Here is a 27,374-nt window from a genome sequence, read left to right on the forward strand (position 1 = left end):
TCTTTGTTTTTTAGCATTTAATTCACATTATTGTCCTAGTTTTTTTGTTTGTGTTGCACTTGTAGAGTTCTTATCATATTAGTCAGTATTGTTTCTATTTTATGAGCATTCCGTAAATTTATATTATTATTTTATCACACCAAATTGTTGAAAAAGACATATAATTATTTTATGAGCATTTTCTTATTGGTTAAACCAAGACCGAATCGTTAAAGACCAAAATTGATAAACCAAAAATCGATAAAAAATATCTTATTAATTTATTATTGATTTAGCATATTTTACAACAAGAACAAATCCAGTATAATCTCATAATGTGAACTGATAATATATCAAACCAAATCGAACCGACCGATTAACTTGGAGAACAAAATAGATCACCCTATCTAAGAGGGTCATTCTATAGATATTGGTTGATGCCTTTATGGATTAGACGAGAATTGAGATTTTTCAGGTGCTTTTGTTTGGGCTTACTTGGGCTTTTTTAGTATTATTATTAGGGAAAATTACTTAATTGAATGTGTTTAAAAAAATATTTACCATTTTTAAATATACATTTATTTTATTACCATTTTTAACAATTAATAGCAATATTTTAATTAAAGAAACATTATATACCCTTTTTATTTGAGGAAGAGGAAAGGGTTTTCTCTCTCTAAGGTTTCTCTTCAGTTTCTGCGTCTCTCTCTTCTTCCTTCACCTCTTCCTCATTCTTCCCTTATTTCTTCATCTTCTTGTTTATTTCAGACAGAATTTATAGTTTTTAGGTGCACAATTATAATGGAAGGTCAGAAATCTCCTAGAAAAAACCCACGAATTCGAATTATTGATTCAACCGACAGTGGTGAAGTGAATGTCGGTCCAACTTTTAGTTTGGGAATTTCTGCAAATCAATCTCCAGAAGAAGCTGGTGGTGAGGTTGATCAAAATTTCCAAGCATTGCATGTGAAGAAAAAGGGTGGTAGAAGTAAGAAAAAAAACAATGAATTGAGTTATAAATCGAAAAGAAAACGAGTTGATGTTGCATCGGCATCTAAGAAATTTATTGACAGTGATGATGATTTTGAGGATTTACCTCCTCAATTTCAGTTAAAGAAAGTGAAACTTACAGCTGCTCAGGAGAAGAATCCAAAAATTCGAAATCGATTATGCAAAAATACGGTTCTACCGGAGAGTTTATATCCGGTATGTCATTCTACCAACACATTATTTAACTGATAGCATTTTCAATATGTTTATGTGTATTTTCTTAGTTTATTGTTGTTTTGAACTTGTATGCTAGATGTTGAAGAAAAATTTATGTATTTGATACTTTTATTATAGTCTAAATTTATTTGCTCAAGTTTATTATATCAGTGATTGTTGGGAGTTTTGTCAGGAATTGTTAGATCTTTTGTATTGCAATTTGTTTATTTTTTAAAAATAAATAAATATAAATGAATTAAATTTTGAATTAAAATGTATTACACATACATTAAAGTTGAATTAGAAGAGAATAAGAGATGAATGAAATCTGTAGTTAATTGAAAAAAGTTTTCAGTTATCTGTACACCACAAAAATGAATTAAACTTGAATGAAATTGTGTATTACACACATTAAAGTTGAATTAGAAGGGAATTAGAGACGAATGAAACATATAGCTAATGAAAAAAGTTTTGTTTCTCTATTTTGAAATCACTTCTTACGTTAGATTCATAATCCCTTAATCTTTTGTATTTATCTTATCTTATTGTTGAGCTTAAGACCAAAGGAAGATTTGATATCAATAAATAGATCTTCTAAGATTATTGCTATGTATTATCAATTATTGTCATATAAAAGACATTCCAATATAAAAAACAGTCATGGGTAGAATTTGCAATCTTCTATTTTCTCTTGGAGTTTTCATTATGCTTCATTACCATTTTTCTTCATTAGTTAATATTAACATTGATAGAGCTACTCTTCTTTTCTTGAAATCTCACATATTTTTTAAGTCCTATTTGAGAGTTCATGTTAAGATATAATTATCTATAGTGATAGATTGATATTATTTATATGCAGGATCGTAAATTCTGGAGACATCCAGATATTTTGTATTCTTCAAGTAGGTGGTCGTCATATACTAATCATGACGTGATTGAGAAGATAAAACTTTATTTATTTGAAAAACAGCTCGAATTGTTTAGGAATACTTATTTTGATTACTTTCTTGACCTTCCGAAAGTAACCACACAACTCCAACTTATTCATTGTCTTATGAACAGGGAGTTAAAACACACATCAGATGATGTGTTTGCTGTTGAATTAAATGAGAAGATGTTGTTTTTCGGGCTTAGGGAATTTGGGTTAATTACACACTTAAATTGTGCTAGTGATGGTTGCTCTGTTAATGTTCCAAATTCTCCTTGTCGGTTGTTGAGCAATTATTTCCCTAAACAAATTATTTTCAAAAGAATCATCTACGCGAGTTGTTTTTATCAAAAAAATTCATAGATGATGATTCTACCGTTTCACTAGCTGTTTTGTTCTTTATTAATGAATTTTTATTCTCATATGAGAACAATGAATACCAAATTAGTAATAGAGATTTCTACCTTGTGAAAAGTGAACAATTCAATTCTTACCCGTGGGGTTTAGATGTCTACAAGAAGTTGCTTGATGATGTGAGGCACAAGCTTAATTCAACCAATTAGTACTATAGATTAGGTGGATTGCCTCTTGCCCTTCAAATTTGGATATTTGAGTGTTGTTATAGAGTCGATGAAGATTTAGCTCTTCGAATTTCTAATTCTATTCCAAGAATTTTGAGGTGGAAAACAGTTGCTAAATGTCCTTGGCAAAAGCATTTTGAAAATGGCATCTTCATGCCTACGAAATGCAAGGTATCTATACAAAGTTAATACAATTTATGACACATATATATATTATTTCAACTCAAGTTAATACATCTATTTGTTTCTGTATTTTAATTTCAGTTTGAGAATATAGTGACGAGTGAAGATGAGGTATCTAAATTGAGGCTTCCTGAACCTCGTGATTACCATTCTGAAATTTTAAAATTGGAGCCGAAAGGATCAAACCATAGTCTAGATATGTTGACCAGAGAGGTTATAGAGTTGAGAAAAGAACTTGCAAAGGTATAAGCTAACTTGCTTTTAGGCTTTATCTTTTTCAAAATTGTTATTCTAATAATTGTGTTATATTTGATTATATACTAGGCGAATGAAAATCACAAAGCTCTTGAAGAGAAGATAGACTTACAATCTATTCAAATAAAAGAATTTGTGATGAATTCCAACAAATAATTATTGAAGGATATTTCTTTGTTGTTTGCTAAGAGAGACAACAGTTCTTTTACTCAAAAAGCCAGGGAATCATCTAACAAAAAGGCTGGCGAGACATTTTCTGGTGGATTAGACTTCAATGGAGGTTCTTTTATGTTTTAAATACATCTATATTATCTTGTTTTGCTTGCTGGCAGGGACTTAAGTTTATTTACTATTTAGAGTTTTTACTTATCTAAGTTGTAGTTTAAGCTTGAATTTTTTATTCACATGTTTTCACTTAGAAGAATGGTGAACTTTGACTATTAATATAATTTGTTGCATGATTTTAGCTGCTAGTATTACTATTCATAATCATAGTCCTTGGAACTGAATAGTGGACTGTGTGCTTGTATTCTCTGTGCTAATGTAAAGGAGTTACATTTTTATGAATTAGACACGAATAAAAATTATAGCTAATGAAAAAGCATTCAGTGATGTATTTCAGTAGTGTTATCAAACTGAAATCTGCATTATGAATTAAACTTGAATAAAAAATAAATTACATACATATTAAAGTTGAATTAGAATAGAATTAGACACGAATAAAAAGTGTAGCTAATGGAAAAGTCTTCAGTGATCCATAGAAACACAAAAATGAATTAGTACACACTAAAGTTGACTCTACCTCCCAAAGTAGGGGTAGGGTCTGCGAAGACTCCACCTTCCCCATACACAGGGTATGTTGTTGTTGTATATGGTTTAGCTGCTAGTGTTACTATTCATAATCATAGGCATTGCGGAGCTGAATAGTGGATTGCGTGCTTGTATTCTCTGTGCTAATGTGGATGAGTTCTTTTACCAAACTAAAATTATTTGTGTGCTATAGTTTTCAAGTGACATTGACTAGCACTGCCATATATAGTTTAGCTTTAGTGATTTTCATACTCTAATGTAGTGTCTAGTTAATCGTCTTCCGTTTCACTCCATAGATTTAGTTAAAGTATATTGAATAGAGAAATTGGATGTAAATGAGATAGAGGAGATTTTTCATCGTAACAGAGCTTGTTGTTTGAAGTTGGAGATTTTTAATATGTTAAAAATTCTTTGTTCTAGCTAAAATATGTTCCCATGATAATGGAAATGCTTATACTTATCGAATTTTATATGTAACTTGGGATAAAGAGGAGTGGAAGTAAAAGTGGATAGGTGTCATCCATTTTCCAAGTTTGATAGTGAAATAAATTAGGAAATTGTAATAACAGTAGGATAGCTGGGTAATTATCCATTTGGCTTTTTCAATCTTCCTTCTCCCTTACTCTCCTCAAGGAGCAAAAATGGCCTATTTTGCTTAGACTCTCTAAAAATATTGTCGCACCCATGTTGGGTCTTCCAAAAATGCATTATTCTTGGAGGATCCAACACGCACCTAACTGTATTTTTGAAAAGTCTGAGCAACATAGAACATTATCTGTCAAAATTGATTAGTTTTCCACTTTTCCCCAAATTTTTATTCACATGTTTTTCTTGTAATATATTTTAATTACACACAGCATTTTCTCATTGTATTGATGCATCAATACATGTGTCAAGAGGGCATGACACTCAAATTGTAGAATCAGCTCAGCATGAAAAATCTCAATTGTGTAAAACTATCGTTAAATTTGCTACTATTGGGAATTCTGAAAGCAAAATTGGTAATAAAAGGTTTAATACAAATATAATACATATTTCATATACTTTCATTCAACTTTGTCTAAATTGTTCATGTTATGTACAGATGAAGATGTTGCAGGAATTGCTATTGAACAAGTTTTATCTGAGGTTGTTGCTGATATAAATGGTATTAGTTTTATTTTGAAAGTTCAAATAAACCTCTTTGATCTCTAATTACTCTACCTGCTTCTCTCTTAATGCATTACTAAAAAATTTATTTTGTATATAGGAGAAGAGGTTGTTGATCTTAATTCAGTTGAGGCACAACCTAATAGTAGTGTAGTTAACAAAGGTGAACTAGATTGTGGTGCGTCTACTAATGCCGATGCGGCAAAGGATTGTCAAAAAACTCCTCAAATGTTTGATGACTTCATGTTGTGTGCTGAAGATCTTTCCTAGATCCGTAAGGCAGAAGCATCATACCTAAGAAAGAAAACCACTGTGGAGGAAAACAAAAAGAAAAAGGCAGCCACTATTGAGGAAAACAAAAACAAAAAGAAAGCATCCGTTGATGAAAATAAAAAGAAAGCGACACCGAGGAAGCATGCAAGGAAAAAAATTCTAGGAAAGTCAATTAAATCTCCTTATATACAGCATTTTGAATCTGGAGGGACTTTATGTGTAGCACGTCAAATATTTGAGATAAAACATTCCTTTTCACTTGCAATCGGAGTAGATGATGAATCTGATTTGATAGATTCATTCAGTTTGTGGCTTTATACGGGTACAAAAAAGAGGTAATTTATTTATGTTTGTTGTTTTATATGTCAATTTTTTTTAGTTTAAATGAGTTAACTGACTGAAAATTTCATTTTTTATGTTTTAAAGGGGAAAGAAACCGTATCCAGATGCTATTAATGTCCTCAAGCCAGCATTTAAATTAGGTGTTTGCAATGTACAAGCAAAATAATGGTTTTTCAAATTGGCACATTCTGGTCAAGCATGAATTTGTCACGACCTAGCCCCGTAGGCCGTGACTAGTGTCCGAATTGGACACTCGTATACACACATATTATCTATTGTCAATCGACAATTAAACACGATATAGAATTTATATGGGTAGCACGTTGTCTCAAACGGTCACTTATATATATACCAAAATTAGCTATTTCTTGGGGAGTCTTAATTGTCAAAAATAAGATAATATAATACGTAAGCCGACAAGGCTTTCACTCCGAATGTAAATGTCCAAAAACATAAGACATACTAGTACACCAGACAACATCTACATACAACCCACTCATGTGTCTACAGACCTCTAAGAGGATTAACAATAGCATATGACGGGACAGGACCCCACCGTACCCCTAAATACATAAATATATACATTATAAGGATTAGTACCAAAAGTTTAGGCTCCGATACAATGGAGCACTTCAACCCGTTGAGTAGAATCCTAAGGTGGCGGCTCTCCAAAATGAGTATTTGTACCTGCGGGCACGAAACACAGCCCCCCGAAGAAGGGGGTCAGTACAAAATATGTACCGAGTATATAAAGCATAAAATATCGTAAAGGAGATCACATCTGAAATAAAGATTCAGGAGTCAAGTATCATAATCAATAAATCACTGTACCTGTGTCTTATAAAATGAAGACATGCATATCATCATCATATATCGTACCTGGCCCGTTATGGGACTCGGTGTCATAATTATATCAATATATCGTCATATGTATATATATACCATACCCGGCCCTCTAGCAAGGGACTCGGTGAATAGAGTAGTGTACACTAATACCGTACCCGGCCCATTATGGGACTCGGTGCCATAATCATATCGTCATATCATCATAATATCATATTATCATATCACGTACCCGACCCTCTAGTAAGGGACTCAGTGAATAATGTAGTGGAATCCATACATGATAACATACCCGGCCTATCGTAGGACTCGGTGAATAATACCATAATAATATGCACGAATAAGGTATCATTAGCAACCTTGTGAAATTTGATCATTATCGGAGACTTAATAGAATAAGCAAAACAGTCCATCATTTGAAAACCAAGACAATAGTCATTATGAATCACACCAATTATGGATTATACTAAAATATGAATTATACCACAACATGAGTTATACCAACTAGGATGGCTGGAATCATACACATGAGTCAAGACATAACAATATAAATTTTGAAAATCAAGAACGGTAGCCATCCGAGTATATCTACGAATAAGAGTTTCTTTGGAATTTAAGCATACGTCATTCGTTCGTTTCATATGGATCATGCCAAAAGAAGAAAATGTAAACTTTACATACCTTTAGCGTTTATACGTATATGCTGTCCAATATTGTCTCAACCTATATTAAAACGTTAAGCACTATGGTTAAGCTATGGACAAGAATAAAACGTAGTCTATCGTTAGTAGGTTATTTCTAAAAAGAATTGGACAACACCTCCCCTATACCGCTCACTTTTCCCACTTTCAAACCAGCCATATAATCATCAATCAATATCAACAATCCAAAATATTGACACAAAATAAGATTTATTATTGACAATAAGCCTAGAATATTTCCACCCGACTCATGTTACCAAAGCAGTAAATTCGGAAAGTCAAGTACCTCACGTTGTATCTAAATTTTGAAAATGAAAACGGAAAAACTGGACTTTATGACCTTCATGAAACATTTAGATCTCTGTCTTAAGTTTCCAATGCAAAAGAAATCAACTCAAAAATCATTTTCTACAAAGAGATATCATCAAAATACGAACAGCTATACATGAAGGATTTTTCAATCCAGAATCTGGACAGAATTTGTCTTATGATTCATGCTCAGTTTTCGACCTAATAACAGCAGATATAGACTAAGACATAAACATAAGAGTTGTAGGTAAGTGTATTCGCTTTCCAAAACATGTTTAATATCTAAAATCGAAGGTCTACACAATGAGATATTCCATAATTACTACCAGCTACTCAATTCCAAAAACGGGTTTGAACATTCACAATCTTCATACACCTTTTTCCTCCAAATTCAAGAACAACAACTCATCAACAACATCAAAACAATATCAACCATTATTATACATCATCACTAAGATAATTCCATCTATTTAATCTACCTAAAACAACCCCTTAACCCATAACTCTCAACAAATCACCAAACTAGTTTATAATACTATTTTCTCCGTTCTAATTCGTTAAAACTCTAACTAAACTTGTTAACAATGAAAAGGAGACTTTAATATTACCTTACATTTGCAGCACCACATAAAATCTTCTCCTTATTGGCTGATTTCTAGCTCAAATTGAAGCCAATACGACGTACAACAATTTTCTCTTCATGAGCTTCGGATTTTGGGACTCGAATTTTGGTCGGATTTGGTTTTTCTCTCAAGAACTTCCCCCCTCTCTCTCTCTAGAAATTTTTCTGGATATTTTCTTAGTCTAAACTATGAAGGAAGACATAGAATTTAGATTAATTTCGTGGGTATTGGGCCTGACCCGAATTAGAATTGGGTTGGGCCGAATTCACTATTTAGTTTGGCCTGTCAGACTTAAAACGTCTATATCTTATTACTTCGATATCATATTTCGTCCCACGACCTATGGTTGGAAAGATATTTCAATTATCTACAACTTTCATGTTGAGAGTTTTCCCAAATTCTCAAATTATAAAGAGGTTATGGCCTCCCGAAGTCAGCTTACCCGAAACGTAACTTTAAGAAAAACATATTTGATGGCTTCTATTTTGATTTGGCTTAAGGGTCCTTCTTGGGATGTATTTTACTACACATAAATTATTCATATAACTTGGCATTTACAACAAATCATGTCCTTTTAAAATTCAAAATTAAAAGTCCTTGAATTTATAATCGTTAGCTTACGAATAATCCAAAATGCAAAAATACGGAATGTAACAGAAATGATGAGATTAGTTATGTAAACTCTAGTTGAACACTCTCATTTTTCTGGACAAGCTTTAATGAGCTCACTGAATTGACTGACACTTACTACAGATTTGAAGTATTATCTGAGACTTGACATCATTTTAAATCTTTTGCAGCATCTTGACGTAATTTTTTATTATATTAGAAAGAAGGGAAAGTATGAAACCAACAATAATATTCGATTTACAACTACTGATTGTCTATTCAAGACAAAGATTACTCAATCTTATTTTCAACTTTATGAAGCTCATGAAAATAAGAAGAAATTTGAAATCAAAACTTCAGATGCTATTGCTGAGTATATATGCGGACGCCATTTGTTGGCAAGCACCCCATGGGACAAAGTGGATTATGTTCTCTTTCCAGTAAATATTAAAGAGGGTTATCATTGAATTTTTGTTGTGTTTGATATTATTGAAAGGTGTTTGAAGGTGTATGATTCATTTCTGGCTAGAGGGGGGTGAATTTTCTGACTCAAAACACTGCTGGCATGATTTCATCGATTTTACCATACTACTTGAGTGTGGTCAAGTTCTATGATAAGCATCCTGAATTGAAGAAATCACCTAAATAGAATGGAAAAAAATGAGTTTGAGCTCATTGAATGTAAGTTCATAACTGAATTGGAAGAGAATTAGACAAGAATAGAAAATGTAGCTATTGAAAAAGCCTCCAGTAATCCATAGAACACAAAAATGAATTAGACTTGAACTAAAAAATGAATTCTTGTAGTAAACTAATGCCCTAAAACAAACAGAGTTTATTCTTTATTTCAAATGTCATTCTTTATTCTTAATCCAAAGGTCTAACATTCTTGCAAGTCTTTCTATTGTGACTTTGTTGTCCACAATAGCTGCTTGTTATTTTTGATTTTTTGAATCCATCTTCTCTCAATTGTTTGTGTCTTTTATATTTTGGCCTCCCAGGAGGTCTCTTTCCAAGTGGTGGAAGTACAACCTCTTCAAGAACGTGTGTTGGTATATTCTAGGTGCTTTCATTTGGGAGGAAATTCAAGTGAAACTGATATGTCAACAATAAATTCCCTCTTGTGTAGTAATCAGAGCAATATTTTTCATAACTAGTGTGTTTTATTGTTAAAACAGCCAAAGCATGTGGACATGACAGCTCATCCAATTGAAATCTCCCACATGTACATGTACGTTGTTGAAGACATACTGTGAATCGTGTAATGCCATCAAATACTGTATACACATATTTATTTATCTCCCAAACCTATAAAAAATAAGAAAAAATATAAGCAAGAGAGATATTACATGTGAATCAGAAGAAAAAATATTAACAAAAAGAAATTTACAGATACCATACTCTTAATTTCTCCGATGCTGTTTTGTTACGTTGTAGAATTTTTTTATATTTTTTCCCAAGGTAAAATCCTGAAAATATTGCCTTTGACCTGTTATTGTTATTCCATTTTTGAACAAGTTGTCTCATGAATTCTAGGAGGTGTAAGACTGTAAGAACTTTGACATGTCTTGTTCTTGAATTGACTGATTCTGCAATGTTTGATGTCATCATCCAAGTCCTATTTACCTGAGCATGAAACACGTGACCATTTATTGTATTCAATGTTCAGCAAGTAGTCTTTAATCCTCTTGTCTATCTTTTCAATAATTTTCATATATTCATTAAACTCTACCGTGGTGTATGTTTTTGCCATAGATTAGAACAATTCTTATACCTTTTGCTGACTCTTTCTGAAGTTTTTCATTATGTTTTGCAACAAGTGCCATATACACACGAAATGAGGTATTTCATCATAGACAGTTGAAGTTGCCTTAAAAATGCTTGCATGCCTATCCGAAACGATACACATCTCTGATCTTTGACCAAATGCCTCTCTGAATTATTCAAAAAACCACCTCCAAGTTGCATTATTCTCTGAATCAACAATGGCATAAGCAAGAGGCAGTATACTCCCTGCATCAGGTATAATGTTTAATACATTTTTGTTTCATGTGTAATACACTTTTAATACATTGTGCAGACTTTTAATACAAATTAAAATTAGAATTTCATTTATAGAAAAATTAGTATTGTATTCGAAAAGTCTCACCTGCTGCATCTAAGGTATTAACTGTTAGCATTGTCCCTTTGTATGCTCCTTTTAGAAAGGTTCCATCAACAACTACAATTGGTCTACAATACTCCCATCCTTTTATCAATGTAAACAGAGCTACAAATGCATATAGGAAATGGTCATCCTTTGATTTGTGCAATCTTATATAAGAATCAGGGTAAGTTGCCTCTAGTATGTGAAAGTAACTTGACAACTTTGCATATGATTGAGCTGGATCACCTCGGACTAATTCAAGAACTTTTTCTTTAGCTCTCCAAGCTTGCATATATGTGAGCCACATACCATATTCCTGTAACATGTCATTTTGTATATCTCTTGGTGTGTAGTTGGCATTTGAATCAATACATTTGTCAACAATAATACTCCCAACAACTGTCTTTGTTGCTTGTCTTTCCGATAATGAATTATGTAGCAACAAACACGTGTGTTCGCTTTCAAAAATTCTAATAGTGAACATTTGAGATTTATTCACGCTTGAAGCGCGTAAATTCCAACCATATTTTTCTCCAAGGCATTGTATTGAATAGCTGTTTTTTTATTAATAGACAATCAATAGTATAAACTAACTTGAATTTGAGTCTTACCATGTCGAGCTTGATCTCAATGTCTTGAATTCGAAGTGTTTAAGAATGATATGTCTTTTTAGTGCACTGGTAAGGACATATTTATTTTTGTAAACTTGATCTTTCTCAAAAAAAAATTGATTGGGGTTAATAATGATGCCTAGTTGTATTTCTTCTTGCTCATCAACTTCCTCACATGATCCAAAGCTAATTAACTTCAGCGCATCACCGATATCACTAAATGCATTAGAAAAGTATGAATTGTGTGTAATTCTCATATCTTCTGAAGTGTCTGAACATAATAGTGGAATTAAGGTGGAATCACTCTCCAAGTTGATCGATTCAGTGGTTGTGACACATAAAGGGTATTTTTGACATATCTCTATGTTCCTTTTTTGTTTCAATATACACTTTTACTCCCATATCGTTATGAATTTGAATTGGAGGAGACCTTTCATCAATCTTATATCTGATTTCAACTTTACTTGTTGATGTTTCTATTGACAATTGAGGGGCAATCACAAAAACGAGGCTAGCAAATGTTGAATCGGTATTTATCAACACACCATCTGCCAAGTAATTAATATACTTGTTGCTAGAATCCCATCGGCCATTGAAGTAAAGTAGCACATCCAGATTAGCCATGTTTTTCTCCTGCATATTTTTTTGAAGATGCTAATGAAAATGCTGATTTAGAAATTAAACCAGTGTTCTGTTTGGCTATATTTTTGTCGCTGTTACTTTGACCAAGAAAGTAGTATATTCTCGACAAACAAATAAGAAAAATAGAAATATAAACACAAGCAAAGATCATAAAAATTCCAAATAAAGGGCAATATAGTAGGACAAACTTATTAGCAGGCTCACAACTGAAGTCACTCAACTTAATCAGCATCATGCATCATGTGAATTCTAAAGGTTTTCCCACGAAGCACAAATATATGAGTGTCTCTGTGTATTATATATAGTATCATATTTATTATAAGCATAAAAGATTTTCCTGAAATGCAAGAATTGAACCTGCGGCTTTTTTATATACTTGTATATAAATCCATCAACCAAAAACTTAACTAATCATATAGCTAATCAAATAACAACTGGAAAAACATGTCACTGCAAAGAAAATAAGTACTTAGAGGATGGATAGAAAAAAGAGAAAGATCATATACATGATCAGTTCACGGATTGGCTAGTGCATTCCCTAGCAAAGTGGCCCGCCTCTCCACAGTATATTAATTAAAGTTGAACAACAAAGGAATTACACACACATTAAACTTGAATTAAAAGAGAATTAGAGACGACTGAAACTTGTAGCTAATGAAACCAGCCTTCTCTGTAAGCCACAAAAATGAATTAAACTTGAATTAGAAGAGAATTAGACACGAATGAAACATGCAGCTAACAAAACCAACCTTCAGTGATCTGTGAAGCCACAAAAATGAATTAAAGTTGAACAACAAAGGAATTACACACATATTAAACTTGAATTGAAAGAGAATTAGAGACGACTGAAACCTGTAGCTAATGAAACCAGCATTCTCTATAAGCCACAAAAATGAATTAAACTTGAATTAGAAAAGTATTAGACACGAATGAAACATGTATCTAACAAAACCAGCCTTCAGTGATCTGTAGGCCACAAAAATGAATTAAAATTGAACAACAAAGGAATTAAACTCACATTAACTTGAATTAAAAGAGAATTAGAGACGACTGAAACCTGTAGCTAATGAAACCAGTCTTCTCTATAAGCCACAAAAATGAATTAAACTTGAATTAGAAGAGTATTAGACACGAATAAAACATGTACCTAACAAAACCAAACTTCAGTGATCTGTGAGGCCACAAAAATGAATTAAAGTTGAACAACAAAGGAATTACACACACTTTAAACTTGAATTAAACTGTAAACATAGGAGATCAAAGTTAAATAGATTAACATACGACGAATCTGAGAAGAAGACAGAATTTGCTGACAGAAAAATCGCCGATTAACAATAGTTTGAACAAGTAATCGCTGCAATCAAAAAAATAAAAATCGGTAATAAAAATAAAAAAATTTGGAGAAAATTTCGCATGAATATTGTTGAATATCATACTATTTGTTGCTCATGTTTGCTTCTTCCTCTTTTTGGCTATGGAGAACAAAAAGTTTTCTTCTGAGAAGTGAGATTCCACCGAATACACATCACTTAATTCCAAAATTGGAGTACAAATGTTGTAGAAAGTTGTGGTTGAGAAGCTATGAAGCTAAGTATTGCCCTAATTTTAGAGAAAATTATGGGTGAGAAGATTGGAGAGAATATTGGTGTAGCAAAGTTGGAGAGAAACAGGGGAAGAGAAAATAACGGGTGAGAGTTAATTTAATTCCAACAATTTGCTATATATGGTTAAAATAATTATGTTGCTCTATATGGTAAATATTTTTTGAATACTGTACATTTAGATAATTTTCCTTTATTATTATTAAGAATTTAATTACTAAAATAAAGGTGCTTTGAGTTCCATCAAATTCAAAAAAAAAGAAGCTATTAACTATTTTTGGAATGTTTGAATAAACTAAAAAAATGTTTATAAATATCTGATGTTAAGTTAAAACGATAAAAATAAATCAAAAGGCATAAATTAGTCTCCACCTTGGTATTATCATCTCATCAATCACATCTCTAAATTTATTTTATCACCAAGATTTATAGTAAATGTACAAGAAATGAAAAGAAATCTTTGACATTGGTTAAATAGTAAAAATGTGGTTAAACGTGATGGAAAGATAAAAAAATGAAAAAGGTAAATGAAAACGAAGAAAAAAGTTATATAAGTGAAAAATATATGTGTCAGATTTGGATAAACACATATATTTCATCACTTTCTCCAAATTTGCATATGACGTTTTAGGATAAAATTAACTCAACTTAAATTTTTTTAGGTAAAAGTTCTTCCTCCTCAATCACCATGAAAAATTTGCAACTAAAAAGTAAAGTATTGATTAAGAATATTTATACACGATTAGTATATGATGCACACCTTGCAAACACACGTATAATCATAAAATCACATATACTTATCATTTTAACGTAATGCATCAGTCTTACAAATATTAATGTGATGTAACATGCCACACAAACATACTAAGAATTCGTTTGAATTGACATAGAAGTGAATTATTTTCAATTTTTTTTGAGTGTTTAGTTGATTAATTTAAAATTATTTTGCGCTTAAAATAAATCTAAAAAAATAATTAGACATATTTGACTTAACTTATCTAAAACAACTTAACAGCTAAACAATTTATAAGCTGTTTTAAATAACCTAAACCAAACATTCACTAAAACTAATACTAAATATATAATTTTTACTATCTTATGCTATCTGTGTATGTATCGCATTTCCAGATGTCGCATGAAAAAGGAAGCCACGCAAAACGGGTCGGATCTACCCGAAGTTTTAAGGGTTTATTTCTTTCTGTATGTATTTAGGCGAAGGGTTTTACTTGTATCACTACTGAGCTTTTTCTCGTTGTAGCCGCAGTCAGGAGGAAGGAAGAAGAAGGAAAACAGTATCAAATTTCTTCCTTCTTTATTTATTTTATTTATTTTTGTGCAATGGCTACTCTCGTTCCTCCGTCAGCTACAGTTTCACCGGCGAATTCAAAGTCGACGGCAGTCGAATCGGAGAAAGAGAAAGTTGATTACCTGAACTTGCCTTGTCCAATTCCTTATGAAGAAATCCACCGTGAAGCTCTCAGTTAGTATTGTTATCCTTTTACTTCTCGCCGCTGATCAGTTGTTGCTTTTAAATTTTAATGAAATCGGTTTTGACTAGAGAGAAATGGATGTATAGGATATATAAGGATGTGGAGGTATAGTTGAAATGGTTTGGAATAGAGTGGATTGGATGCAGAAGATTTATGTAGCCGGATCCTGTAATTGAGAAGCTCTCAGTTTGTATTCTTGTCTGTTATTTCTCGAATATGATCAATTGTTGCTTTTAAATTTTAATGAAATCGGGTTTGGGTAGAGAGAAATGGATGTATAGGATTTATAAGGATGTTGCGGTATAGTTGAAATGGTTTGGAATAGAGTGGATTTGATGTAGAAGATTTATACCGGATCCTGTAATTGAGAAGTTCTCAGTTGGTATTATTATCCTTTACTTCTCGAATATGATCAGTTGTTGCTTTTGAATTTAAATGAAATCGGTTCGAGTAGAGCGAAATGGATATTTATGATTTATAAGGATGTGGCGGTATAGTTGAAATGGTTTGGAATAGATGTAGAAGATTTATGTAGCTGGATCCTGTAATTGAGAAGCTCTCAGTTGGTATTATTATTATCCTTTACTTCTTGTCTCTGATCAGTTGCTGCTTTTAAATTAAATCAGTTTTGAGTTGAGCAAAATGAATGTATATGATTTATAAGGATGTGGCGGTATAGTTGAAATGGTTTGGAATAGAGTGTATTAGATGTAGAAGATTTATGTAGCCGGATCCTGTAATTGAGAAGCTCTCAGTTGTTTGCAGATTGCTTTGCGTATCATAAGAATTGAAATGTGATTTAAATATGGAGTTTTGACTTTCAATATTACATTGCCTCTAATGTTGTAGGGATGAGGTTTCATGGTGCAAGTCTGCAAGATATATACAAATGATATTGTCTAATTGACAGAATTACTGACAAGCCGATCGGAAGCTGGAATTGTAGGATGGGAAGTAAAATTCATATATGTATCGTAAATATAGCTTGCATAAGAAGGAAGGTGATGTGAGAACGACACAATCTAGACATCTAGATTTAGTCTTCTAGGTGATGACAAGATAGAATAAGATAACTAAAATAGATGTAGAAGATTTATTTTGAGGATCATGTAATTGAGTAGTAGTTGATTTCCTGTAGACAGATTGCTTTGCTTTGCGTATTAAAAAATCAAAATGTGATTTAAAGTATGGAGTTTTAACTTTTTCATATCACGCCGCCTCCGTTGGTGTAGGGATTATGTTTCACGGTGCAAGTCTGCAAGATATATACAGACTTTATTGCCTTATTGACAAAATGACTTACTAGATCAAAAAAGTTGGAATTGTAGGATGGAAAGTTAAAACCATATATATATTGTAAATATAACTTGCATAAGAAGGAAGGTGATGCGAGAATGACACAATCTAGACATCTAGATTTAGTCTTCTAGGTGAATGACAAGATAGAATAAGATATAAGATAACTAAAAATAGATGTAGAAGATTAATGTAGCGGATCCTGTAATTGAGCAGTAGTGATTTCCTGTTGTCTGCAGATTGCTTTTGTGTATTCTAAGAATTGAAATATGATTTTAAGTATGGAGTTTTAACTTTTTAATATTATATCACCTCCGATGGTGTAGGGATTAGGTTTCATGGTGCAAGCCTGCAAGTTATATACAAATGTTATTGCCTTATTGACAAAATGACTGACAAGTGGATCGAAAAAGTTTGATTTTGTAGGATGTGAAGTTAAACTATATATATATCGTAAATGACTGACAAGTGGATCGTAAAAAGTTTGACTCCTACCTCTTTTATGCTTTTATTGAGATGAGGGTTTTTCGGAAACAGCCGTCCTACCTTGGTAGGAGTCAGGTCTGCGTACACTTTACCCTCCCCAGACCCCACATTGTGGGATTTCACTGGGTGGTTGTTGTTGTAAATATAACTTGCATAAGAAGGAAGGTGATGCGAGAATGACACAATCTAGACAGCTAGATTTAGTCTTCTAGGTGAATGACAAGATAGAATAAGATATAAGACAACTATAATAGATGTGGAAGATTTATGTAGCGGATCATTGAGCAGTAGTTTATTTCCTGTTGTCTGCAGATAGCTTTTGCGTTTTCTAAGAATTGAAATGTGATTTGAAGTATGGAGTTTTAACTTTTTAATATTCTGTCGCCTCCAATGGTGTAAGGATTAGGTTTCATTGTGCAAGTCTGCAAGATATATACAAAAGTTATTGTCTTATTGACAAAATGACTGACAAGTTGATCGGAAAAGTTGGAATTGTAGGATGGGAAGTTTAAACCATATATGTATCTTAAATATAACTTGCATAAGAACGAAGGTGATACAAGAATGACACAATGTGGACATCTAGATTTAGTCTTCTAGGTGAATGATAAGATAGAATAAGATATAAGATAAACATTACCAGTTTCAAAAAAAAAAGAATAAGATATAAGATAACGAAAATAGATGTAGAAGATTTATGTAGCGGATCCTGTAACTGAGCAGTAGTTCATTTCCTGTTTTCTGCAGATTGCTTTTGCGTATTCTAAGAATTGAAATGTGGTGTAAAGTATGGAGTTTAACTTTTAATATTCCATCACCTCCAATGGTGTAGGGATTGGGTTTCATGGTGCAAGTCTGCTAGATGTATACAAATGATATTATCTTATTGACAAAATTGCTGACAAGTGGATTGAAAAAGTTGGAATTGTAGATGGGAAGTTAAATCATACATGTATCGTAAATATAACTTGCATAAGAAGGAAGGTGATGCGAGAACAACACAATCTAGATATGTAGATTTAATCTTCTAGGTAAATGGCATTATAAGATAACTAAAATGGAGGAGTCTTACGAGAGTGTGATGTGGCAGGAAGAAACCGAACAAAATGAAAGTTAGTTTTGTAGAGTGGTTGTTGATTTTGAGTGAAACAATATATGATAGTGAATGTTGGGTCTACAAGGCCATGTATATCCTAAGATCAATGTCACTAAAATCTAGATGTTAAAATGAATGTGAAGTTGTAGAAAAGCTTTTGAAAGGAAAGAACTTGATTTCGTACATCCGAGGAATAATTTCATGTTTGTTTTGTCTTTTTGGTGCACTTGAGGTTCTTATATCATATATTTTTGTTGATTCTCTTTTTTGGTATGACTCTTGTATATGGGAGCTTTCCCCCTTATCAACAAAATTGTACTGTACTTGATATAAGAAAATACATTGGGAATGATCACATCCTATAGAGGATAAAATTAGCACATGTAAAATGCCAAAGTAAGAGAAAAGGTCGTCTATGATTGTATGGCATATATATACATAAGGGAGAATAATAAGTTTGTAGGGTACATCCAGAATTTCAATTCTTTGGTGATGTGAAGTTGCCACACATGGCAGTTGATGTTGCCTTTTTTCTTGCATATTCCCATTTTTTCCCCAACTCTTATTCTTAAGACCATTCCCACTGGGGCCTTTGTAATTGGTGTAACCCAGTAGTAACTTTGTATGAATCTCTTCTTGCCACTTATTAGATTTCCTTTTAGTTAATACTCCCTTCGTTTTTAAATAATAGTAACTTCAACACAAAAAAATTATCCCCAAATATTTGTTAATACAAAATTAAAGTATGCAATTATTTTCAACTATACCCTCATAGTCTTTTTAATAGTGTTCAATTTTTAGTAAGTAATACCCTGATTTTATTATTTTTCTTAACGAGCATGAAAAGAGCTAAAACAATAATTAAAATGGGATGGAAGAGGTATTTTAAGTGGCGTGTAAAAATAAACATGACAAGTTAAATGGACTGAATGGAGTACGTTATTAATGTACTTCAAATATTATGTATTAATATCCTTATAAGATCATTATTAAGTTATAATTTATGTTAAGGCTCTAAATTAATGTTATTACTATTATAATATAAATTTACAATCATTGAAACTTTTCGTTGTATTAGATGATTCTATACCACAATAACATACCTAGTGTAATCTGTAATCCACAAGTGGGGTCGGGGGAAATTATATATGATTCTATACAACAACAACATATTCAGGGTAGCAGCAAATGAATGAATTTTGCAGGAACTCTTGGCACATGAAATTATGAGTGAAATTAAAACTTAATAAATATCGAAATAAATTCATTTCTATCTATAACTAAGATATTACATGCTCACAAATTCATAAAAATACCAATAATTTTTGATTTATGATTGTAATTATTTACATATTTTAAATCTGGTTATTTTATAAAATATCGAATCACTCGTGTTGTCTTGATATTTTCTAGTTCTCCGGTCAAACTTCCTTCCTTATAAACAAATTTTTATTTAAAGTGATCCAATTATGTGATTAAGAATTTTAATAATTATGAATACTTATCAACAAGATACGTTTAACGTGCCATTAGATTATATTAATTATAAAGTAAAAATATAGTACAAATTGTAGTACTTTAATTAAAATTACTACTTCTATATTTTGAGTTTGGGTCTGGGCTTAGCACGAGCCTTATGGAACTAGTAGAACTACATATGACAATATGATGATGGAAGATTATAAAAAGAAGATGAGATTAGCATGCCCCCCACAAGGATGGCACTTACAAATTAAGAAAACAAAGGAGATGAGATAGACCTAAAACTACGTGGACAGAAGTTGTATCACAACACGTACAATCTCTTGTAATCATGTGGAGCTAAGAATAGAACACAATGAGAGTGAGGATCCATATCTGCGATAACACTAGTTGAGACTAAGGCGTAATTATTGTTGTTACACTTACATTAGGTTTGTTTTTTAAGGATTCATTGTATTCTAGTTAGATAATTATAGAGGAATAAGTCTTAAGATTTGGAGAAATTATCTAATATTTAGTATGGAATGAAATGAACTTGCATAGAGAAGAATGGCTAAAAGGAATTCGTATATCTGACCTCAACTGGTTTGAGATTGAGTATAGTTGAGTATTTGTTGTGAATGCTCTAGGTTTAGCAAAAAATACTCCCTCTACATTCAAATTCAACCTTGCATTTGGGAAAAGAGAGCTGTTCGATTCATCGTGTTTACATGTAAAGTTGTGTCCAGTTGTCTTCTTTATCAAAACCTTGAGAGCTGGTTGTCGAAACCACTATAAGGTTAAATTAATGCAGTGCTTCTATTGCAGTTTTACTGTTTCTTTCATCTTCATATGTAATCTGCTTTGGTGCTCTTAAATGTGACACTCCTATATTTCTGTTATTTCTATTATTTTGGTGAAGGAAATAACTATTTCATGTCTCTATTGGCAGTGTCTTTAAAGCCGGAGCTTTTTGAAGGATTGCGTTTTGATTTTACCAAAGGACTTAATCAGAGATTTTCACTCAGTCATAGGTAGATTTATGTACTCGAAAACTATATCATATTTGTGGCTATGTTCTCTCCATTGCTCGAGGGGAAGAGGTGTTCTGTTAGTGATAACAAATGTGTTCCTACCTTTTATCAGTGTTTTTATGGGGCCTACAGAACTTCCTACTCAGTCTGCAGACGTCGTCAAAATACCAACTGCTCACTATGAGTTTGGTGCCAACCTTATAGATCCACAGGTCTGTAGTTGAATTTATTTTTTCCAAGTGTCTGGAATCATTGAGGATCAAATTATGGCGACAATGACATCCTACTAATGCTACAGATGATGCTTATCGGGAGAGTAATGACAGACGGGAGGGTGAATGCTAGGGTGAAGTGTGATTTGTCTGAGAATCTTTCATTGAAAGCCAATGGTCAGGTAAATAAATGATATCTGCAACTGCTGCTTTCCCTTCCGTAATTTTGTGGAGGGACTGTATGTCTCATTATTATGATGTTCTTAACAGCTGACTGGTGAACCACACATGTCGCATGGCATGGTTAATTTTGATTACAAGGTAATTATTCTCTCTGTTTATGCAATTATTTGTGCATATAATTCAATAAAATTTAATTGATCCATCCAGGCTATTTTGGTCACTCTTCCTATTTCATTAAAGTTGTATACCATGTTGCAGGCCATTTGACTTAGAAATAACGATTGTTGTATGTCTTCGTTGTTGTTGTTGTTTTTGTTGTTTGTTTATAAGGGTAAAGACTACAGGGCTCAATGTCAACTTGGCAATGGTGCATTACTTGGAGCCAGCTACATCCAGGTATTGTTACTCCTCATTACTGTCAATACTAGGCTTTCCTCAATATTTTCCCATCATAGCGTTCTACTCTGGCATTTTCTCCTAAACTGTTCTAGAAAACATTTTTCTTGAGGCGAGAGTCTATCGGAAACAACCTCTCTACCCCACCCCACAAAGGGTAGGGGTAAGGTCTGCATACGCCACTTCATCCTCCCCAGACCTCACTTGTGGGGATATACCGACTATTTTAGAAAATAAATGGCCTTTTATCAGTCCATATGTACATGAACTGTTATAACACATCAGACATTTATGTCCTCAAGTTACCCGATGTATCGTGAAGTTTCAAAGGTTCAGAAAATTTTATTATACTTGATATGATGAGTTGGAATAGTGTTTTATTACTTACAAGTGTGTGTAAGATGTAATAATGAAAAGATAATAATGTGTGACATTGTGCTGCCAACTGGAATTAAAAGCCTAGTAAGTGGGAGTGAGAGCAAAGGGAACCTAGTGAGTGGGAGTGAGCAAGAACCATCAGGAGTTGTTATAGCATCAATAAGAGATCAATGGTAATGTAATTTGGATAAAATGCTAAGAAGAGAAAAAGATATTAGTGACTAATGTGGGTCACATTCTCTAACTACTCCTTGATAACTTAGAAAAATACTTTTTAAGTATTTCTTTACTAATTATTAGCTTTAGTAGCTAGACCTCATCCTGCTCCCTCAACCCCTGATGTCAAGAAGGGGCTGCCAACCACTCTGTACTCTCTTTGGCCACAAAATGTGTTCTGTGACGAAAAGAGTGTCATGCCACTCAATCTGCATCACAACATACCCATTACTACATAAAAGTAAAACATTTCCAATTAAAAGAAAACCTCCACCATTTACCTTCTCACCAGAACGACCAATTGAAATAGTGGACTACACCATCATTTACACTAGTATTTAAGTTAGCCAGTGAGTTGCTGTCACTGTGACATCGGTTTGGCGCCATTGTTTTGGTAAAGAATGTCATGAGTTCAAGTTTGTCATTTGCACTTCCTTCTGGACAGTAATGAAGGATCAATTGACATCAATTAAAATTGTATATTTTGTGAGACTATATGCATTCAAGATGTGTTTGGGGGTACATAAAGAATCCCTTTCTTTCAATCTTATCCCAGCAAAGTTTTTTTAGGCGGGGTTTCATTTGATTTATTGTGGATTGGATGATGGAAAACCAAGCAAAGCACAAAGAGCGGTGTGGTTGGCACGTGGTTTTGGGTGTGTACAAGCATTATGGATAGTGGTGGTCAGTGTTATCAAAGACGAAAAGTGCAAAAAAGCTCTATGGTCCGTTGGGGCTTTAAGCGCAAAGCGCAAATAAAGCGTGGGCTTTAATGAAAAAAGGCGCAAAGGGAGAAAAAAACAAATATATATGTTTAGTCCAAGACTAATAATTATAAACATGAATGACAAATATATGACCAAAGAAATTGAAAACAAATTATGATAAAGTGAAATATCAATTGTTTAGTGTCACTTCTTATGAAGAGGCTCATCGGCAAGGAAAAGTTTGCCTTAGAATCTTGATGACGACACTGAAGCGCACATAAAGCAAGGCGAAGCGCTCAACACGTTATGAGCCTCGCTTTAGGGCTTAAGCGTGCTTAAAGCGCGCACACTGGTGGTGGTTAGGCGTATATTTGGTTTACTTTTGTGTAATTACGAGTTTGTTTTGATGAGGTCATCTCTTGGCGGAAGACTTCAACGTGGAGATTCCTTGTTCATAGTTGTCGGATTAGTTGTCTTGACGCTGCACGGTCTATTCGTGTCAGTGGGGGGAAAGATCTGAAAAGACTTGGAAAATATGTCAAGGATAGTGCAGATACAAGCCCCTTTTAAAGAGGATGGAGCCTCCACTGTGTCTTTGGTGGTTGCCAACTTATATTAGTTCAATTTACATGTCTCTACTCACATTGACTCATTTTGCTGGAAATTGGTTTGCAATTAAAAGATGAATTCTTTGAATAATCGGGCACAGTGTGAATAGGTGTGCTTCTGCAGGTACTAATTACTATTGCTTTATGCTCTTCTTTATTGTGAAGTTACTTCCATCACATTAATAATTACAAAAAGGGCTGTGATTAATTTTGTTTTAATAAAAGGTTGGTATAAGTAATTTGCTTCTTTTGGTTTTGTTCCTTGGTGGCCGCTCAACTACAAAGTACAAACTTAGTATCATCCTCTATAAATTGGAGAGTTGAGACAGTAATGGACTTTACTTATTGAAAAGAGAGTGTGGAGATTGCAAATGCTATAGCAATATTATCTTTCACTTTTGTCCCTTCGGACTGCGAGGATATCATATCATCTACCACCTATTGGTCAATCATGGATTCCTTGTGGTTCGTATTAAATACCAGAGAATGAGTAAAGCTGTCCTGATTGAGGGTCAATATCACATGGAGATAAATTGTATGGTATTATGCTTTTAGCTTTGCTAACTGAACCTTTACGTGCTCTTGCAGAGTGTCGGTCCACATTTGTCCCTGGGTGGGGAAGTGTTCTGGGCTGGTCAGCATCGGAAATCTGGCATTGGTTATGCTGCTCGCTACAATACAGATAAAATGGTATTCTGCCTATTACTAGATGTTAGATAATTTTTTATCTGGATTCGAGACAGTATAATATTTGTTCAGAAGATGAATGATTTGTTTGGGATTGAGGTGTAGTTGTAATTATTGTTATTGTGTTGGTAATACATGATAGCAACTTGAATTTCATTGCTGTTTTACAATTAGTTCTTTTTGTACTTGCCTACTATTTCAGTTAATTGAGAGGACTTCTATTTCTTTTCAGTTAAAGTCCTTCCAGAAAACTAATATGCATCATGCCCCAGTGAGACATTTGATTGATTGCTTTTTCTGAGGAAGTTTTTTCAGTAGCTATAACATCAAGGCCAGTGTCATTATTCTCCTTCATCTGTAGTATGCATAGCTTTAGAATAGAATTGAATTGCAGGTCTTCCAGATGCAAAAGGATTTATATTATATCGTGTTGACTTGGTATTTTCAATGTTATAGTCGAACAGGAACATCAAAATATTCATGTTTCTGAGTATAAACCCTCGCAAAGAGAAAATATATCTGTTATATTTTCTTTTGTCGATTTCACCAGCATTAACTACTAATAGCTGTCTTTTTCATAGGTGTCTTTCATCTTTCTAGGTTTTTTTTAATGGTTTTCACATTATTCAGTGTGTTAATTTATCTGCAGGTTGCTGCAGGGCAAGTTGCTAGTACTGGAATGGTTGCACTGAGTTATGTTCAGAAAATTTCTGATAAGGTTGTAAGAGTCGCTAGTATCTTAACAACTGCATTTGTGACTTGCTTTTCTTAAACTCTTTTCTTCCATGCAGGTGTCTCTAGCATCAGACTTTATGTACAACTACATGTCTAGAGATGTTACAGCAAGCGTTGGTTATGATTACATCCTTCGGCAGGTAACCTCTTGTTGTAAATCCTTTCCGAAATTCTAACTTGATTTCCTGCAGGCTAGTGTTGGTCTTGGTACTTTTAACTCCTGTGAATTTCCAGCAGTTTTGCAGTTTCCGGTTGGATTTGAGAAACCCATACTCGGAGAAGGGTGCAGTTTTTTCCTAGTTTCTAACCTGGTGATCTGATCTTGTGACTCTACTATTTGCTGCAACTGTCCTGAATCTAGTGAAAAAATGAAAGCTCCAAATTTAATGCCTCAATATTGTCTGCCCTTAGGTTTCGACACCTTGATGGTAGAACAATTCTAGCATTATAATCCAGTTTAAGTTAAAGACCGGCTACCATCTCTTCCCTGTATATTGCATGGTTAGACTTGGTGTGTGCCCATGAATCCAGATATCTGTAGCAGCCCTTCATTCTTGCTTCCTAATTTACCACTCTTTCTTCATCAGTTAAGATACATGTACTAGCAGTTTTCATCTGTTTTCTCTTTCATATCTTTCTGCTATGTGGCATCTCATTTCTTTTTGTGATGGTAACCCGATGTACCTAAGTGTGGTAAGGTAGATAATTGGGCGTGTTTTGCAGAGAATCATCTCTGCTTAGATTTTCTACTCTTTTTTGGGATATCACATGCGTATGGTGTGTTCTCCCCGAAGTGGTATACAAGGTAAATTGGCCTAAATACCGCGACTCCTAATTATGATAGAACTAGGGGAATTTGGTGCTATTGACCTAAAGATGTAAAATGAGATTAGAGAAGTGATATTGAGATGGTTTAGTCATGTGAGGAGGAGGTGCACTGATGTGCCAGTTAGGAGGTATGAGACATTGGGTATAACAAAAGTTAGGAGAGGTAGAGGTATGCTGAAAAAGAGCTGGGTGAGGTGATCAAACATGCCTTGGCACAACTTCAGTTTATTGAGTACATGATCTTAGATAGGAAGATATGGAAGTCGAGAATTAGGATGACAGTTAGTTGGTAGACGAGTGTTGTCGCACTTTATGTGGTAGAGGTAAGGGCCTTAGTGGTATTTAGTAAGTGCGTTCTTATTCTTCTATGTGTATTACTATCTATTGTTGCATTTGCTTTATATCTTGCTATTTAGTTGTCATATTTTCTTGCCATCATGATTTGATAACATTTCTTTGAGTCGAGGGTCTTATCAGAAACCACCTCTCTACCTACAAAGGTAGGGTACCCTTCCTAAGTTCCACTTGTGATATTACACTGTGTATGTTGTTGTTGGATAACTGTGGTGTTCAGGCCAACTTGCGCGCACCTCGACTAATTTTAATGTGTATCTACTACCTCCTACCAATACATTTACCGTGTAATTTTGTCTACCAAGGCTTAGATGGATGGGAGAAACCAACTAGTGTTTTTGCCTCTGTTGAGATTTGCACAGAGACTTCATGGTTCTCAACCACTTCAGTGACTAGTAGGTCACACCCTTGGGTGCATATACATGTAGAGACTTTTTGTGGGCTGTTGTTATGCGTTTTGCAAGGGGTTGTGATTTATGAAGCTCATTAAGTTGATCTTGTATTTGTGACTGCATTGCAACCATGTTGGGACATGTAATCAACCTTTCTCATTCTTGACTTTAATGTTTACTGAATCAACATTCTCCGTGCATCACAGTGCCGTCTCAGAGGGAAGATTGATTCCAATGGTTGTGTTGCTGCTTTCTTGGAAGAGCGCTTGAACATGGGTCTTAATTTCATTCTTTCAGCTGAGGTAAGTAGCATATGGATTTTTTTAGATCTTGTTGTAGCTCCTTTACAACACACATGTTCTAAGTTTCACCTATTCTTGTTTTTTTTCTTTCCTTCGGATAGCCTAGAAATCTCTTTGTTGCAGCTAGTGCATGAATTGAAAACTCTTTGATTAGGGGCACACTCCTCTTATCTATTTTTCCCTTCGTGCTCATACAACAACAACAACAATCCAGTGAGATCTCACATAGTTTGGTTGTATGACTTTCATTGGTGTCCTAATTGTGTTCCTTATCGCCTGTTCAGGTCGATCACAAAAAGAAAGACTACAAGTTTGGTTTTGGACTCACAGTTGGAGAGTAGAAGAGGCAGCTTAAACAGGGATTAGGTGTTAACATATGAGTACTAGATTAAAATTGGAAGCATCTTAACAAGTGATGCTTTTTCTCAGCGATAAAAGTATCGAAACATCAGTTTTGTATTTTTATTGAGCGACATTGTTTTTGGAGCATACATATCATCAATTGGTGCAGCTAGTCACTAATAGTTGATTTTGCAATTTGGTACAATTCTTTACCATTTAGAATTGTAGAGTTGACTTTATTCAGATAGATCTATCATTATGATTTTACTGCAACCGGCTACTATGTGCTTAATAATTCTATGGTTAAATTTAATGTAGTGTTTAGAGATTTTGAAGGTACTTGAATACTTTGTGAAAAACAGGGAAAGTCAGTTCAGATT

General features: G+C 33.5%; 1 protein-coding gene and 2 pseudogenes across 2 annotated transcripts; 2 read left to right on the forward strand and 1 right to left on the reverse strand.

Moving 5' to 3' along the window:
• The first annotated feature begins 2,847 nt into the window (after positions 1-2,847).
• LOC129898925 (uncharacterized) lies at positions 2,848-9,258 on the forward strand (annotated as a pseudogene).
• A 919-nt stretch (positions 9,259-10,177) lies between these two features.
• On the reverse strand, positions 10,178-10,700 carry LOC129898926 (uncharacterized; annotated as a pseudogene).
• Positions 10,701-15,014: 4,314 nt separating this feature from the next.
• Positions 15,015-27,260, forward strand: LOC129898952 (mitochondrial import receptor subunit TOM40-1-like). 2 transcript variants are annotated; one of them, XM_055973665.1, is made up of 11 exons: positions 15,015-15,271; positions 20,573-20,654; positions 20,767-20,866; positions 20,953-21,048; positions 21,137-21,187; positions 21,380-21,445; positions 23,943-24,044; positions 24,691-24,759; positions 24,833-24,916; positions 26,557-26,652; positions 26,937-27,260. In XM_055973665.1, exons 1-11 carry the CDS (start codon positions 15,130-15,132, stop codon positions 26,991-26,993), a joined length of 945 nt encoding a protein of 314 aa, XP_055829640.1. In that variant the 5' UTR covers positions 15,015-15,129; the 3' UTR covers positions 26,994-27,260. The 2 variants fall into 2 exon arrangements, with proteins under 2 accessions (XP_055829640.1, XP_055829641.1); XM_055973666.1 differs by lacking the exon at positions 15,015-15,271 and adding an exon at positions 16,017-16,035.
• Positions 27,261-27,374: the final 114 nt, after the last annotated feature.

Source organism: Solanum dulcamara, chromosome 8, assembly GCF_947179165.1.
Source record: "Solanum dulcamara chromosome 8, daSolDulc1.2, whole genome shotgun sequence".
Lineage (NCBI taxonomy): Eukaryota > Viridiplantae > Streptophyta > Magnoliopsida > Solanales > Solanaceae > Solanum > Solanum dulcamara.